This window comes from Acipenser ruthenus, chromosome 17 (assembly GCF_902713425.1).
Source record: "Acipenser ruthenus chromosome 17, fAciRut3.2 maternal haplotype, whole genome shotgun sequence".
Lineage (NCBI taxonomy): Eukaryota > Metazoa > Chordata > Actinopteri > Acipenseriformes > Acipenseridae > Acipenser > Acipenser ruthenus.
This window is the reverse complement of record NC_081205.1, coordinates 1,776,095-1,790,590: the sequence shown is the minus strand read 5'-3', so window position 1 is coordinate 1,790,590 and position 14,496 is coordinate 1,776,095. Positions and strand designations below refer to the sequence as shown.

The 14,496-nt window shown below is 40.8% G+C and overlaps 2 protein-coding genes across 3 annotated transcripts; both read left to right on the top strand.

Moving 5' to 3' along the window:
* LOC117422911 (small ubiquitin-related modifier 2) lies at positions 1-3,180 on the top strand. The gene is made up of 4 exons (XM_034038152.3): positions 1-114; positions 1,362-1,490; positions 1,977-2,048; positions 2,499-3,180. The coding sequence occupies exons 1-4, from the start codon at positions 94-96 to the stop codon at positions 2,559-2,561; spliced, it is 285 nt and encodes a 94-aa protein (XP_033894043.1). The 5' UTR covers positions 1-93; the 3' UTR covers positions 2,562-3,180.
* A 4,500-nt stretch (positions 3,181-7,680) lies between these two features.
* LOC117422910 (jupiter microtubule associated homolog 1-like) lies at positions 7,681-14,129 on the top strand. 2 transcript variants are annotated; one of them, XM_058989762.1, is made up of 6 exons: positions 7,681-7,911; positions 9,278-9,429; positions 11,142-11,248; positions 11,767-11,794; positions 12,687-12,714; positions 13,692-14,129. In XM_058989762.1, exons 2-6 carry the CDS (start codon positions 9,322-9,324, stop codon positions 13,862-13,864), a joined length of 444 nt encoding a protein of 147 aa, XP_058845745.1. In that variant the 5' UTR covers positions 7,681-7,911; positions 9,278-9,321; the 3' UTR covers positions 13,865-14,129. The 2 variants fall into 2 exon arrangements, with proteins under 2 accessions (XP_058845745.1, XP_034784697.1); XM_034928806.2 differs by lacking the exon at positions 12,687-12,714 and having other exon boundaries at positions 7,684-7,911.
* Positions 14,130-14,496: the final 367 nt, after the last annotated feature.

The following is a 14,496-nucleotide window of genomic DNA, read 5'->3' as shown; positions in this document are numbered from 1 at the left end:
CACATACGGTCGGTTTATATTTCGGCGGCGCGGACGTGCGCGTTACCGAGAACCCTTTGTGTGGCGGCGTAGAGAAACGCGGTGAGGATAACCATGGCGGACGAGAAACCTAAGGTGAGCTTGATTAAAAGAAAAATGAAAGAAATAAAAACACAGCCAGCCACAGGAGGCATGCATGCGGGTTTTAACGCTGTGTTGCGTCAGTTCAAAGGCGAAATTGATAGATTATTTAGAAGTAGAAGAAATGTATTGACCAGATTAAAGCCCCAATTCATGTTAAGACCGGAAGGGAATGGGGGATGCAGAGGCGGGCAAGCGAATCGCACACACAACTTTATTCATTTTGTTTAACTGAATTCAAAGTCTTTAAATAAGATTTGTTTAGAGCTTTGAAAATATAGCTTTTGGGATGCATCGCCTCCTGTGTGTGTTTGATTCTGCAGCCTTGTTTTGGCCTACCTTGTTTTAGCCATACGATTAATTTAAGTAAAATAAATCGAAGTATTTTTTTATATATAGAATCCCGTCCTGTTGTGTACTGACTGTATATCGAGGAGGTTTTATTTTGTACGCCACCTTCTGTCCCACTGGGGTGTAATTTACGTTGGGATTATTATTATTATTATTATTATTAAGTAGTCGTAGTAGTGTACTGTCTAAACAGATGACTCTGCTGCCTTTTGGTGTGAAACACCGTTATTAGTCCATTCAATTGAAAAGAACTATCACGTGGCTCTGGCTGTGTCTCAGATGAGAAATTGGCTCTGCGTTTAGTTGCATGCATGTATTTGATGTTCTTGGCGTCTGACATGATTTAGTATTATCAATATATATATTTTTTTATAAATGACTTAATGCCGAATAAGTATTTTTTAAATTGTAACTGCATCGAAAAACTTAAGCTCCATGGTTTCTAAATATAAGGTTTAATAGTTTTTCAACTGGAGGAATGGCTTCAACTGTGTCTGTTTGCAGCCTTACAAAGGATATCTCTAGCCAGGAACCATTCTTTGAAGAAAACAACAACTATAAACCCTGCAGGTGCTTCAAAACCAGTGCTCTAGCTTTGTGCTTTCAGTTTCTGTTCAGAACTGTTTATCTGTTATCTTAGCACTAGAGGTAATTCAGTCGACTGCTGTCTTGAAGCATTGCCTGACCTCGCTTCATTGAACCGTTCTCCAGTCTCCAGGCTGTGCATGTTTGGGCTAACTGTAGTAATCTGGCTCCTTTCTAGTCTTTTTGTTGTATCCAATGGAGATGTAACGTTGGTTTGAGGATGTACTGCGGGGCGGGGAGATGATGTCACTAGACACATGTGTGTTCGAATCTCTCTTCTAAATTGACTGCTGTATCAATTTCAGGATGTGAAGACAGAAAACAACGACCACATTAACCTCAAGGTTGCGGGTCAGGACGGCTCCGTGGTGCAGTTCAAAATCAAGAGGCACACGCCGCTCAGTAAACTCATGAAAGCTTACTGCGAGCGACAGGTAAGAAAGACGGGGCACAGTTCATGCGTCCGCACTGTAGAAAGTCTGACCTTTGTTCCCATTGTCTTGTTTCTATTTGAGGCAACAAGTATAAACTGATTAAAGAGCTAAAGCAAGGGGATGTGAGACAGGCTTCTTGGGCAATGTGGACCTTTCCTGTCTTTGGTGATTCCTGCCCTCCTTTGGATTTCATTTGACTCCTGAATTGTTCAGAAAACCTACTACTTTTTTTTAAAAATATTTCTTCATTTATGTATCTACAAAATGACTTGGAAGGCCATTAATTGCATGGCATTATATTTTCTAAAACCACCAGCAAAGCCTGGCTAAGTAAGACTTGTGATGTAGTGGTTTTTGAGTGCATAGTGAGAAGACAGCACTGTTTTGTTAAACCAAGACTTAACCCCAGCCAGGTGGAGCCAAGCACAAGGATGCTGAACCGTAGCTCTCTATACCTGGTTAACCCCGGACTCTGCTTCTCCACAGGGCTTGTCGATGAGGCAAATCAGGTTCCGGTTCGATGGGCAGCCCATCAACGAGACGGACACACCTGCACAGGTGAGACATCTGCTAGCCAGTGAAGAAAGGGACCCCAAATATATAAATGCAGTCCCATTCAGGGGGTGCAAGGGCTCTGCGCTCTCCTGACCAGAACCTTGCAGATCCGTTTCTATACAGATTCTTTGTTTGCTTGTTTTCTTTACATTGGTACATCCTAGAAATATCCTAAGTTGTTTTGCATATAGCATATCCTCGACATGCAAATGAAATCCCGACCCTGGGATTATACAGCCCATCTGATTAGAAAATACGCCCGTTAATACAGTGCAGCCTTGTCTCTAAACCTTGATCCACCGTGTAAATGTATGTTCTTAAAAGACATGCATGTGGCTGAATAAACATCAACTGAACAAATGAGTTCCCTGCTTCTCCTAGTGTGCGTTTGCATGCATGCTGTGTGCTTTGTTGTTGTTGGTAACACGTGGCTCTCTCTTTTTGCTGTAACAGTTGGAAATGGAAGATGAAGATACGATCGATGTATTTCAGCAGCAAACAGGGGGCCTCTACTGATTGAAACAACCGGACGACTGATTATTTTTTTTTTTTTTTAATTTTTGCTCATTTTGAGAACTGTTCCCATTACCAACACCAAGAAAAAAAAAAAATCAGTATAGACTTCAATCGAGAGGTTTTCACAGTTATACTAAAGTACTGTTGTATAGTGTTTCCATTCTTCTTTTTATTTTTTGGCTTTGTACATAAAAAAAAAAAAAAATTAACCGCAGTGTTGAGAGACACACACACACACACAGTCACATATTCAAATGCTGAAATTTAGCTTTTCAATAGCAGCCCTTGTCACATCTGACCAATAGTGATGCTATTTAGTTGGCTGGGGTTTGTTAGTGGCATCACCCTGAAATTAGCAACCCAGTAAATTATTTTTTTGTCTCATTCCATGGGAGATTGAGATTGCTAGTTGTCTGATTACTGCTTTTCCTTTCTTTTTATCTTATCAGAACGGATGAATTTTATATCTTTTTTTGTTTTTTTTTTATATATTGTAGAGGTTACATGTAGAATCTTTTGTCTTAGTAATAGTAGTTTGATTAGGCCAAACAAAATCTAAAAGGGTTTTTTAGTCAAGTCAAACATCTGTATTGTTTAATAAATTTCTTGTTAAAATATATCTATTTTTTTATAATCATTTCTATTAAACTCATTTCCTTTTGTTCTGTCGTATCCCTACATTAAAGGCACAGTAAATGTTATGGGCATTCTGTTTACCTGATTGGGTGAAACCGCTGACCAATCAAACAACAGTGGGCTTTCAATCTTCTTTTTAATTGTTTCTTCTGCTAAAATGTCTACAAAACGCTTGGACTTCAGAGTTCCGGGCTGTGTTTCAGCTTGTGGACCAAATTCTGCTTTAAAAAGAAATTCATTCAGTAATCACTAGCAGACACTCTTATGACCACTAAAGGGGGTTGAGATTCGGATGCCAATCCTGTGGATTGAAGATGAAGTAAACAGCAATTTGAAGCTTGATGTTTTTGTTTTATTGTGGTTTAGACAACGGTAAGTCAGGCCTAATGTGTGCAGTCCTTGGATGTGGTTTATCTTCTCGTTATAATAAGGACATTCTTCAGTACCTTACGAAGAGGGTGTGGTCATTCTGCCCTAGTGCTAAAGCATGTTTCTTAAGAATGGGAACACAGTGCGTTCTTGGAATCGGCTTTGACTTAAGGATGGAAAACACAAAGTTTACTGTATGTAATTTCTGGGGTGTTTAGTCATGGGGGGGGTGGTCTGAGAACATAGTCCCAAAGCAAGCTATGGTGAACACCTAATGTATTGTGAACAGTGATCCTGTACTTTAAACAAGCCCCAGACTGCAGAGTTTAATCAGTATCTTGTGTGTTGTTTTGGATGCAATAGGGCAAACCGTATGTTTGCATGACCAACAGTAAACGCAAGGAAATCATCGTCTTTAACACGGTGCCTGTAGGACTCGTGAGCATTTCAATATTGACAATGCAATACCACGCTTTCTACGTGGAAATTCTCCCTTTAATTATTGTTTAGTTGCTGTGTTTTCAGGGTTTTTTTGCATTTGTAGAAAGAAAATGCAATAAAAATAACAATGAAACAATACTGTGCTGGAGGCCTTCATGAGGGTAATTGACTAACCCAGCATGAGCTGCCAATACAAGATGCCATTTGCATTGGAAATAAAGAGCATCTGGACTGCATGCGTTCTCCGTCATGTACAGCACTTTAAATCTTGCATGTGGAATACAATTTGCAGCACACAAATCTGTACTTTGGCGTACACCTGCCTGTCAGACATACACAAATAAGATCGCTTGCAGCTTCTTGACTGACAGTGGCTTTGTTGCTGTTACAGTTTTTGTTTTGGGGAGGGTGGGGGTCGGGCTGGGAGATTAATATTTTAAAGCATATTTAAAATGCCAAGCAACTAGCATGCGCTGGTCTGGGCAAGGTTTTCTGTGTTGTGATGACCTCAGATGCAGCAGCACAAAGTTGTGTTATCTGTAATGCCATTTTATGGAGATTGCTCTGTGGCTGCAATGTGATGTGATGCATCCAAACGTTCGCTTTGCTGAGCGTGCTGTATAGGGTTAAAAGATTGCAACCGAAAGCCAATCAAGGGAGGGTGGGCTGTGTAAAGTGATGTCTTGTGATGATTAAAACACACGTTGCAAGCAAACAAACATTCTTAATTTCTTGCCCTTTGCAACGATGTAAAGTATGCAATTTGCTGTCCTGTGTGCTTCATTGGCAGTCGCTGACACCCAGCACATTACTAGTGAGGGTTGGACTGAATGTGAGCTTCTGGAAGTGGGGGGTTTGAAAACCCACTGTATTGATGTGGTTAAGAATGAGCGGGCTAAATACATCTGACAGTAAGCAGTTTCTGATTTTGCAACAAATTAAGAATGTGCTTATCAAGGGACAAATTAGCTGGGTGTGTGGTGTAGCTGATTAATGCTCTACCCTTCAGTTCTGGAGGCCTGGGTTTGAATCTACTTGGTGCTTTTGTTAACAATCCCATCACATAAAGAATTGCTCGGAGGCTTTGCTCAGCGTTGCTTGAAATCCACTGGTGTGCAGACGATGCTTTCATTGGCACGTGCGGAATCCTGACTGACGGCATTTAAAAAAAATAATTTTCGAGTTTGAAATTTCAGGTGTCTGGATAAATATTTTAATACAATATTGAATACACTCGCAGTTCATCATTTAAAAGTAACTATGGAGGACAATACTAGCACGAGGGTAGCGTAGACAAAATGTTCTTGGCAATAATGATTGGTAGTTGTTTTAAATGCCTTCCCTTTTTCTGGTTCAACAGACTGTGAAACCAGGAATGAACCCCCCCCCCCCCCCCCCCGCAGATTAAAATAGAAATTTATAAAGCCGGACAATGTAACCTAAACCTAGTGCCCGCATAATAGAGCACACGTGACCTCATTTATTACGGTAAGTTCCATTTCTTTTGTGTGCCAGCAGAGCCCACCCCTCAGCATTTGTACAATGTGCAATTTCGGTAGGGTATAATAGTGCTGTTTTATTATGGATTTTAGCAGCTGTTTCGAAAGACAAACCCGGATCCATTTCAGGGGTGAAATAATTTGCATTTTTACAGCGTCCTGCTGTCCCATCTGTTACAAATGTCCGTGGCTTGGTGGGGGCGTGGCCGGCACACATTGAATTCCAGCTGAAGATGAAATCCCTGCTGAAACGCATCACTGGCACAGTGCTAGCGCAACAGGTGTCCAGTCTTGTGCGGGCATGCAGCGCATCCAGGGAAGTAATACTGCATGTGGCAGTCTTGCAGCCAGCTGCAAAGAAAGCACGTCTGTGTACCCCGGACATAGACACACGCACACACTCACACACACAGCCAGGAGAGAGCATTGAGAGGAGCTGCAAAATAGATTATTAGCTCCAGATGACGGAGTAAGCAGCCAGGCATTCGGGCCCAGGCGATCAAACGAAGGAAAGCAGGCTGGCATGTCTTCTCGCATTCGAGCTACTCCTCAAGGTATTTTTATAGTGATAAAAAAAAAGATTACTGGTAGGCTGACTTAGAGCTCTTTAAAATACCATATTCATTACATAGCAGCTGGGTATCCAGCCCACTAGCATTTGGGCACGATCAGCTGTTTAGCGTGTAGACAGCTGCGCGGTGTGCCAGCACCAGGGATGGAAATAAGACTCCCATTGTACAGCAGTTTGATCGACTCCTGGCTTCACTGCGAGTTTAAGATGACACACCCACGCTTGCTACCTATACACTGCGGCTAATGAAGTTTATAGTAAAACCTGGAATGGGTGAAACTGCTATGCAATAGGAGTGTTATTTCCATCCCTTGGAGAATACTGTTTTGCTGTCAGCAACGATCGGACTGGCGCTCTGAAGGGTGGTTACATACCACAGCACTGAACTTGTGCATAGGCTTCATTCTTGCACACTGATATACAGGCTTACAGATAATTTAACACTTTGGAGTTTAGAATCTGCTATGAACGAACACCATAAAAAGAGAACACAGCGACTTTTCCTTTGAAAGAATCCTTATTAATGTTTTTTTTTTTTCTGTGGCTTTTCCATCACTCTCAGAAGCAGGTAACACCTCCAAACCGTGCAATGCAGACTGGAGATGTTTGCCGGTTCAGTTTGGAAATGATTTTCATGATTTGTCCCTAGCTCAGCTCCAGTCCTATATATGCAGCAAAGGCAGTAAGCTTCAGTACTTGATGCACAGTGAATCAATCTACAGTTGTTTGTTTTTTAAAATCATATATTATCATAAGATGTTATCTCACAAATGTCTTAAAAAGATTTATTAATATGAGTTAGTTTGCCTTAGGCGTCTCTGATTCAGTTAAGGAAATCAATAGGGTTATTATAGTTTCTCATTATAGGCTCATTTTGCTTCTGCTTAACCTTTCTCATAATTGTCTTAGTCCCTGAGTAGTGTGTACAGTGGGTTGGCGGGGTGATACAAGCGTTGTGTAGCCGGGACAGATAAATGGGATGAGGGCCATGATTTATAAGGGCAGCAGTGTGGAGTAGTGGTTAGGGCTCTGGACTCTTGACCGGAGGGTTGTGGGTTCAATCCCTGGTAGGGGACACTGCTGCTGTACCCTTGAGCAAGGTACTTTACCTAGATTGCTCCAGTAAAAACCCAACTGTATAAATGGGTAACTGTATGTAAAAATAATGTGATATCTTGTAACAATTGTAAGTCGCCCTGGATAAGGGCGTCTGCTAAGAAATAAATCATAATAATAATAATAAGCGCCCGCCTTTCCCGAGATTCTTTTTCTTGGTATACAGGATGAGCGTCCTTTGATTTCTTAGTATTTAATCGCCACTGGTATTTTTTTTTAAAGAGCCTGACGGAATTACAAACCAATAATTGTGTACAATAGATCCTCATCCCTACTAAAAAAAACAAAAAGAGCCATTTGAACGAACAGAGGGGAGCGTGTAATTGGGGTGGGGACGATTGGATTTTCAAACCACGTAATCAATGGGAACGCAGAGCTGACATTGACAGACAGCGAGGGTTACCAGTCATTGGCGACATTGAGGCACTGTACACCAATCAGAATGTAAGAAACGCCTACCGAGTAACATTCTAGTGAGCGAGAATTAAATTATAAACGACTTTCTCTCGAGCTGCATGCGGTAGCGGAGAGCGCTCAATAGAATTCGGGTGGAGCGAGACAGCGGATGACAATACACTGGATTTATTTTTAAAAAGACAATACGCGCTTTTTAATTATTTGTTATTGATAAAGTTGGTCTATAGAAAGAAAACAGATTTAAAATGACTACAACGACAAATTATCAAGGAATGGACCCCGGCTCAAAAAGCAGCTCGCGGTAAGAAAATGTGTATCCTGGGGAACAAAAGGAAAATGGAAGTCCGTTATCTTCTAGAAAATATGGGGCGCCCGATTGCGAATAAATCTAAAACACGACATCACAATGCCATAGCTAAATTTGTGTGTGGATTAATCCGGTTATTATTTTTATTATTATGTTGACAGTGTTTAATAACCCGCACACTCAGCAATCACCTATCGATTGTACTGAATGTATTTGACTATTTATTCAATGTTTTGTGTTTAAAATGTACACGTCCTGTTCTTTAGCGAAACACAGGGTCTGGTCCAGCGGATAAATCCAAACTCAGCGGGTGCATTCGCTGTTAAATGCATTTGTGTGTTTGGTTTTGAAGCTAATGATGAAACCATTTTTTACATGCGGAATTGAGAGACGACTTGATCGAATTTTATGGGACAGAAGTAGTAACGTGATCGTCTGAGATCCGCTTCACGCCATAAGACTGCAGTTTATGAAAACGCGGTATATGAAGGCAATGCGTTATACACGTTTAAGTTGGAGGCCAATACTTCATTTTAGTGCGATGTCCAAATACGTAGCATTCACTGTGCTAATACTACGCTATTTCCCGAACACATGGGAGGGGTATCTCTCTTTCTTTTTCATAATGGGGCCTTTTAAATATTTATAACTTGTATATCCACCCAACCCCATCTCCTTGGATCCTGCTTTCAGCATCACTTTATTATTATTATTTTTTTTTAGTTTTAAGAAATACGGCCAACTAAAGAAACACAAAAGCGAATATTCAGTGTTATGCGTGTTACAAGTCTGCCGAATGTAATGCAGCGACAAATGGATCGGTACATACATTTCAGTGTGTTTTTGCATTATAGGGTGGGGTCTTCAGACCAGCCTTTGTACATCTCCCTGGTGTCGTCTGGTGCTCTGTAGAAACGGCATTACCTCATCTGGTTCAAAAGGCTCAGCCTGGGTTAACAATCAACCACATAACCTATACGTATCTAACATGATGGGACATTGAGTCTGGATTCTGTCAGACTAGAACAGCTGCTTGGAGTCTGATGGTAGACAGTACAAGAAAGGGAGGGGTGTGGGGTGGATCAGTGTAATGGAAGGGCACTTATATTATTTAATCAGTACATGCATGTGTTTATTAGATTGTTACAGATTGTCAATTTTTGTTAAAACATACTTTTGTATTTTCTAAACCTAAGCTTTCTATATTTCAATGGCCAGAAATGTGGCCGTTCATAATTATAGCATTTTTTAAATATTCAAATATTCTTTCAGAATTTGACTATTCAAATAGTATTCATCCCATATTACAGTTTAAAAAAAAAAAAAAAAGTATGGTTTATTGACAAGCATTCTTCCCCAGGGTGCTGAGGCCGCCAGGTGGAGACTCCAACATCTGTTTTGGCAATGGAAAAGAGGAGACAGTCCCTCAGCCCACCCGAAAAAACAGAACGGCCTCAAACATTTTCGGGGTTCCAGAGGACCCTTATGCTAGCAGGAGGAACAATCCACCAGGTAGGAGCTGTTAATCCAGATAACTGGCTTTGCATCAACCTTGCTCTTGGTCTAACCCTCCTTTATATCAAGGAGGGTTTGAGCTTTCTTTATCCAGGTAATCATCCTTAAAGTGAATGTGTCCCAATCAAAATCTAAGTGGGAGAATTGGATTCATTTCTTTACCAGATGAGAAAATCCTAGGTAATGGAATCAAATATTCATTTATTTGCATTGCTTTTCATGCATCATTTATTTGCATTGAGAACAATGTTTACTAAGTTATTTTTTTCATTGATGTACTCTGATGAGGAATGGCCCTCGAGGACTGGAGACTCACACCCTTGGCTTAAGCTGTTATGCTTAATATTTTTCCAGGCTGTTAAAGGGGTTAAAGGCATGGAGTCTGGGAATTGCAGAATCTACGTCCACATGGATGGATTGAGAAGCAATTGCCTAACATGATGATAAATAACATGTACTATGACCTGTGCCTGGATCAGCACAGCTGTTTTGTTACATAAACTCTGGGATGTGACAAATTAGTTTGAATTAATCGCCCTGTTTAGTTTAGGATTTTACAATTAACTTGTTAAAATTGAAGACTGCTTATCGGCTCCTGGTATCTGACAAAATAGCCTTTTAATAACTCAACCTATTCCTAAGTGTTTTTTATTGTTTTGTTTTGTTTTTTTTGTGCACCAAGAAATTGCAGATAATGCAAGCTGTACCTATCTGAATTCTGTGTCTGTAATGAAGTGCTGTATGACATGCATGGCTTGATTCTGCTCCATCGCCTTGCTGGGACTCTCTGTGCCGGAGATGCTGGCTGTCAGTGATTTTTGCGATGAAATCACTTTGCTGCAGTCAACATACAACACAGGCTTTCAGAAGAAAAGCACATTACAGGGAAAGAGGCTAGTGTTTCAGGCTTTCAGAAGAAAAGCACATTACAGGGAAAGAGGCTAGTGTTTCAGGCTTTCAGAAGAAAAGCACATTACAGGGAAAGAGGCTAGTGCTTCAGGCTTTCAGAAGAAAAGCACATTACAGGGAAAGAGGCTAGTGCTTCAGGCTTTCAGAAGAAAAGCACATTACAGGGAAAGAGGCTAGTGCTTCAGGCTTTCAGAAGAAAAGCACATTACAGGGAAAGAGGCTAGTGCTTCAGGCTTTCAGAAGAAAAGCACATTACAGGGAAAGAGGCTAGTACTTCAGGCTTTTGCAGTGACGATCTTGATTGCCAAGTCTAACTCGCATGAGAAGTGTCTTAAATTGGTGCTTTAGGATTTCATGCAGTGCCTGCATGACTATCTCTTTGTTGCAAGCGACAATGGCCGTTTACAAATGGGGCCAATTTCCGTTCCCTAACAAGCGTGTTCATATTTTCACCTCAAGGGTGTTATTGATGGGATTTGAGATGATGCGTCTAAGCCTTTCTTTGAAGCAGTTGTTCTCCAGTGTCCTGCTGTAAGACTTTGCCTCTCTGCTAAGCTTTTTTTGTTTTGTTTGTTCTGTCATTGAACTTCAATTAATGTCATGTTTTAAGTACTCTTCTTATTTTGAGTTTATTATGCAAAAATAGTTATTTGAAATGCACACCCTTCACAACCTTGCCCTAACTTACTGTAATGGAACTAAAGGCAACAAGTTATAAAAATGTGATGCAAGTAGCAGCTGAATTGGACTTCTTAAACCATTTTTGCTCTACCCCAGTTTCATTGTTGATCTTGTTTCAGGAGGAAAGCCCATGGGTATTTTTGGGGATGGTCAGTCTGTGGTACAGAAAAGAAACCCTCCTGGTGGACAGGCCATTGGCGACGGTTCTGGAGAGCGTTCACCTGGGGTAGGTCCATGATCTAGAATGGCTTCATTTTACTGTACAGTACAAATTTCCAGTCAGTCAAAGGACTAAATGAGGAAGTTTACAGAACATTTTATACACTAAATCAGAATTGGGCGTCTTTAATCCTAAACTGCAATAGACCTCGCACAATTTTAATATATGCATGTCTCTACTTTTTGAATTCTGAATATGCATTGACGTACCATTGAATATGTTTTACACCAGGGGGTGCACAATGGTGGTCCTTTAGAACCAGAGACCTCCTGGGCTGTTTCACTGATACCATATTTTATTTAATTGAACCAATGTAACCTCCCTCCACATCTTCAATCAGTTATTTAATGATGCCTATAAAACCTGGAGGACTCTGACCCTCAAGTACCATATTTGTACATCCCTGTTCTTGCGTTAGATAATAGGAACCAATGAATATGGCCATGAAATATCTGTGTTGGCATTCTGCACCCAGTCTACTGTCATACTGACTAAGCAGTTTGTTCCCCCCTGTTTTAATATAGGATGGTGAACATGAAAGAGCAAGCACTGGTGAGTTGTGTAACTTTCTTTTCATTTTTTTTTCTTCATATTTGAAACTTCTAAAATGTTTTGTTTTGTGTTTTCTGAACTTTGTGACCATAATAGGAACACTTAACTATAGAAAGAGATCATAGAGCTTCACCCTTGCACTTGACTGGTGCAGAAGTAACCCTGCAGTTTGCTGGGACGTAACCCTCCATTTTCACCCTGTAATGCACAAGAATATGTGGAGGATATGAGCGGGATGCCTATAATGAGTCAACAGGATATGACTCGTCTTGGAAAAAGTGATCCCATTGCTGTGGAAGCTAGGAGAAGTTTCTTGACGGTCAATCTTTGTACAACTTCTTCCACTGCCAAAACCCCAAGGCCGCTCTGTTTTCCAGCTTTATATTAGGCAATGTGGTTGCCTAACAGGCTAAGTGTTCTGTTGCATTTACCTCTAATTAACCGTCAGTTAGGAAGTTGACAGATGGGCTATCAAGTCTTGGTCATTTCTTTTTGGGTTTACCAGGCTAGGGTACAGTGTCACTGCTCATTGGGGGTTTTGTTTCCTCTCCAGCAATATTTTCAAGTTCATGTCTTCTCCTCAAAGTTTAATGTCGGGATGTAATTATCATACGAGTCCCACAGCGGCACCCTGTGGCTGACAGGCTCACTTCACAGCATTTCTCTGAGAAAGTGAAACTTCAAGTGGGAACAATTTAGACAATCTGCTCCTGTATGTTAGATGGTGTCTATGTGACTGTTGTGAATTCTGTAAAAAAAAATTGTTTTTTTGCCCCATAATACTGTTATTTTTTGGCTTCAACTACCCAGATCATGGTTAGCTGCTCTTTATGCTTTAAAGTGGTTAACTGCGCTACTCCCTGCTTGTTCTAACTTTGTTCTCTCTTTGTAGTTCACTATCGCAAGTAGGATTTGCCAAGGTAACAGCATGCAGTCAGCTGTACCTTTCAAACAGTCCAGTTCTCCTACCCCCTGCTCAAATAAGTGATTTTTATTTTATTTGTGGGAATGTGAGTTGTTGTTGTTGTTCACTCTGGTAAGGACTTCTTTTTTAAAAAGACTACAGCTAACTGTTGCATTTCTGTCAACCTTTGCTATTTACTGTTGTTTTAGTGCTTTCTGTTGTCTGGTTGTTATTTATGTGGTTTGTTTGTTTGTTCACTTCCCATACCAGTGATAGAGTACATCTGAGGAATACATCCCATCACATGGAGTTGTGTGTTTAGGAATGGTTTCAGTCGATGAAACAAGTAGGATTTGAATAGTAGTAAAACCAAATAAGCCCTGCCATTGTCCTTCATTGGTGTCATTTGCCACTGCGTATCACTCCTTTGCTCCAAGTGGTCTGTACACAGAAAATGGTACTCTGTCAGCAGTAAACTAAACCCCTTTTATGGGATTTACCATTCAGAGGGACATGTGTGTTCTCTCCCAGTGAGCTGTGCTGTCAGCTACCAGGAATGTGTGCTGCTGTTTGAATGCTCACGCTATTGTGTACGGGGCTCCAATGGATTTATCTGGAAGACCAAGTGTGGCAAATGAAGGTGTCAAGATAACATTTCAATGACTTTCGGTTGGTTTCACAGATCGCTTATTTAGCACTAATGATTTCAGGCCTAAGAATGGCTAAGTAGAGCTACTTGTGGTCTTTGAAAGTAGATGAGTTACAGATGTGCTAAGGAGTCTTTCCCTGTGTACATTTTGATTGTATAGCCGGCTGGTTCTGTAAAGTGGAAGGTTTGGTATTGAGTAACTAGCGATTGGAATGCTGTGTTTGTTTTTACACTAAAAAAACAACTCGTGCAATGAATTAAAGACCAAGCACTGCGATTTGGTGTGCAGCACTTTCTCTCATTGTAGAGCTTCACTAATCTGTGGTTATTCCGGTTTCTTCTAGAAAATAATTCTGAAGAGGTTGAAACTGTGCCGGAACTGAAGGAAGAGGCACCACAGCCTGCAGCAGCAGCAGCAGCAGCTGCACCCACTGTAGCAGCAGCAGGAGCAGGAGCCGCTGGTCCTCCTGGGCGAAGAAACCCTCCTGGAGGCAAATCCAGTCTTATCCTGGGTTAATCTTGCCTCTGCAAACCGTGTCACTATGTCTCTTCTCCCCACTCTTCTTTCTGTCTTTCTTTTTCTCACTCTCTCTGTCTGTCAAATCTACCTTTACCTGTGTGAGCCACAGCAATTGAATCCTGCTCATTGTTTTGTTTTTGACTATTTTCTAAACATCGGAAGCACTTTATGTACCACCACCTTTCATTTCAACCCCTGTCTCCTGTTAAGAATTTAATGCGTGAATTTCTAAAAGACAATAAAGATTGATATGAAAAAAGTCTTTTTTTTTCTCTTTACTGCGTACAAGGGATGCATGCAATGATGGCTGTATTGTTTTGAAAATACAGTTGACAACAGTCAAACCTGATGATATTACCGCACATAGTCTTCTGTACATTTATTGTCCCAATTTTTAACAGATGTTCTAAAGCAAGGTGGGACAGGTATTTTCTGGAAAGTGGTGAAAGTACTCAGGAGTTTTAGTAAATGAATCCGCATTTCAGTAATGGATCGTCGCTTCTCGTTCAAATCTAGTTGTGTTGCTCTTTTCATTCTGTCATTCCTTAATGGGTTTGATTCCTTATCTTGCTTGTCTGTATAGTAATTGGTGGCCTTGTGAAATCCTTTGTCAAGGATCCTTTGGTAAT

Excerpts from the sequence above, each read along its gene's own strand:
- LOC117422911 (XM_034038152.3), top strand. The coding sequence starts at position 94 with ATGGCGGACGAGAAACCTAAG. Across the intron at positions 115-1,361 it reads TGGCGGACGAGAAACCTAAG|GATGTGAAGACAGAAAACAA; the intron begins GTGAGCTTGATT and ends TATCAATTTCAG. Across the intron at positions 1,491-1,976 it reads AAGCTTACTGCGAGCGACAG|GGCTTGTCGATGAGGCAAAT; the intron begins GTAAGAAAGACG and ends GCTTCTCCACAG.
- LOC117422910 (XM_034928806.2), top strand. The coding sequence starts at position 7,856 with ATGACTACAACGACAAATTATCAAGGAATGGACCCCGGCTCAAAAAGC. Across the intron at positions 11,249-11,766 it reads CTGGAGAGCGTTCACCTGGG|GATGGTGAACATGAAAGAGC; the intron begins GTAGGTCCATGA and ends GTTTTAATATAG. Across the intron at positions 11,795-13,691 it reads ACATGAAAGAGCAAGCACTG|AAAATAATTCTGAAGAGGTT; the intron begins GTGAGTTGTGTA and ends GGTTTCTTCTAG.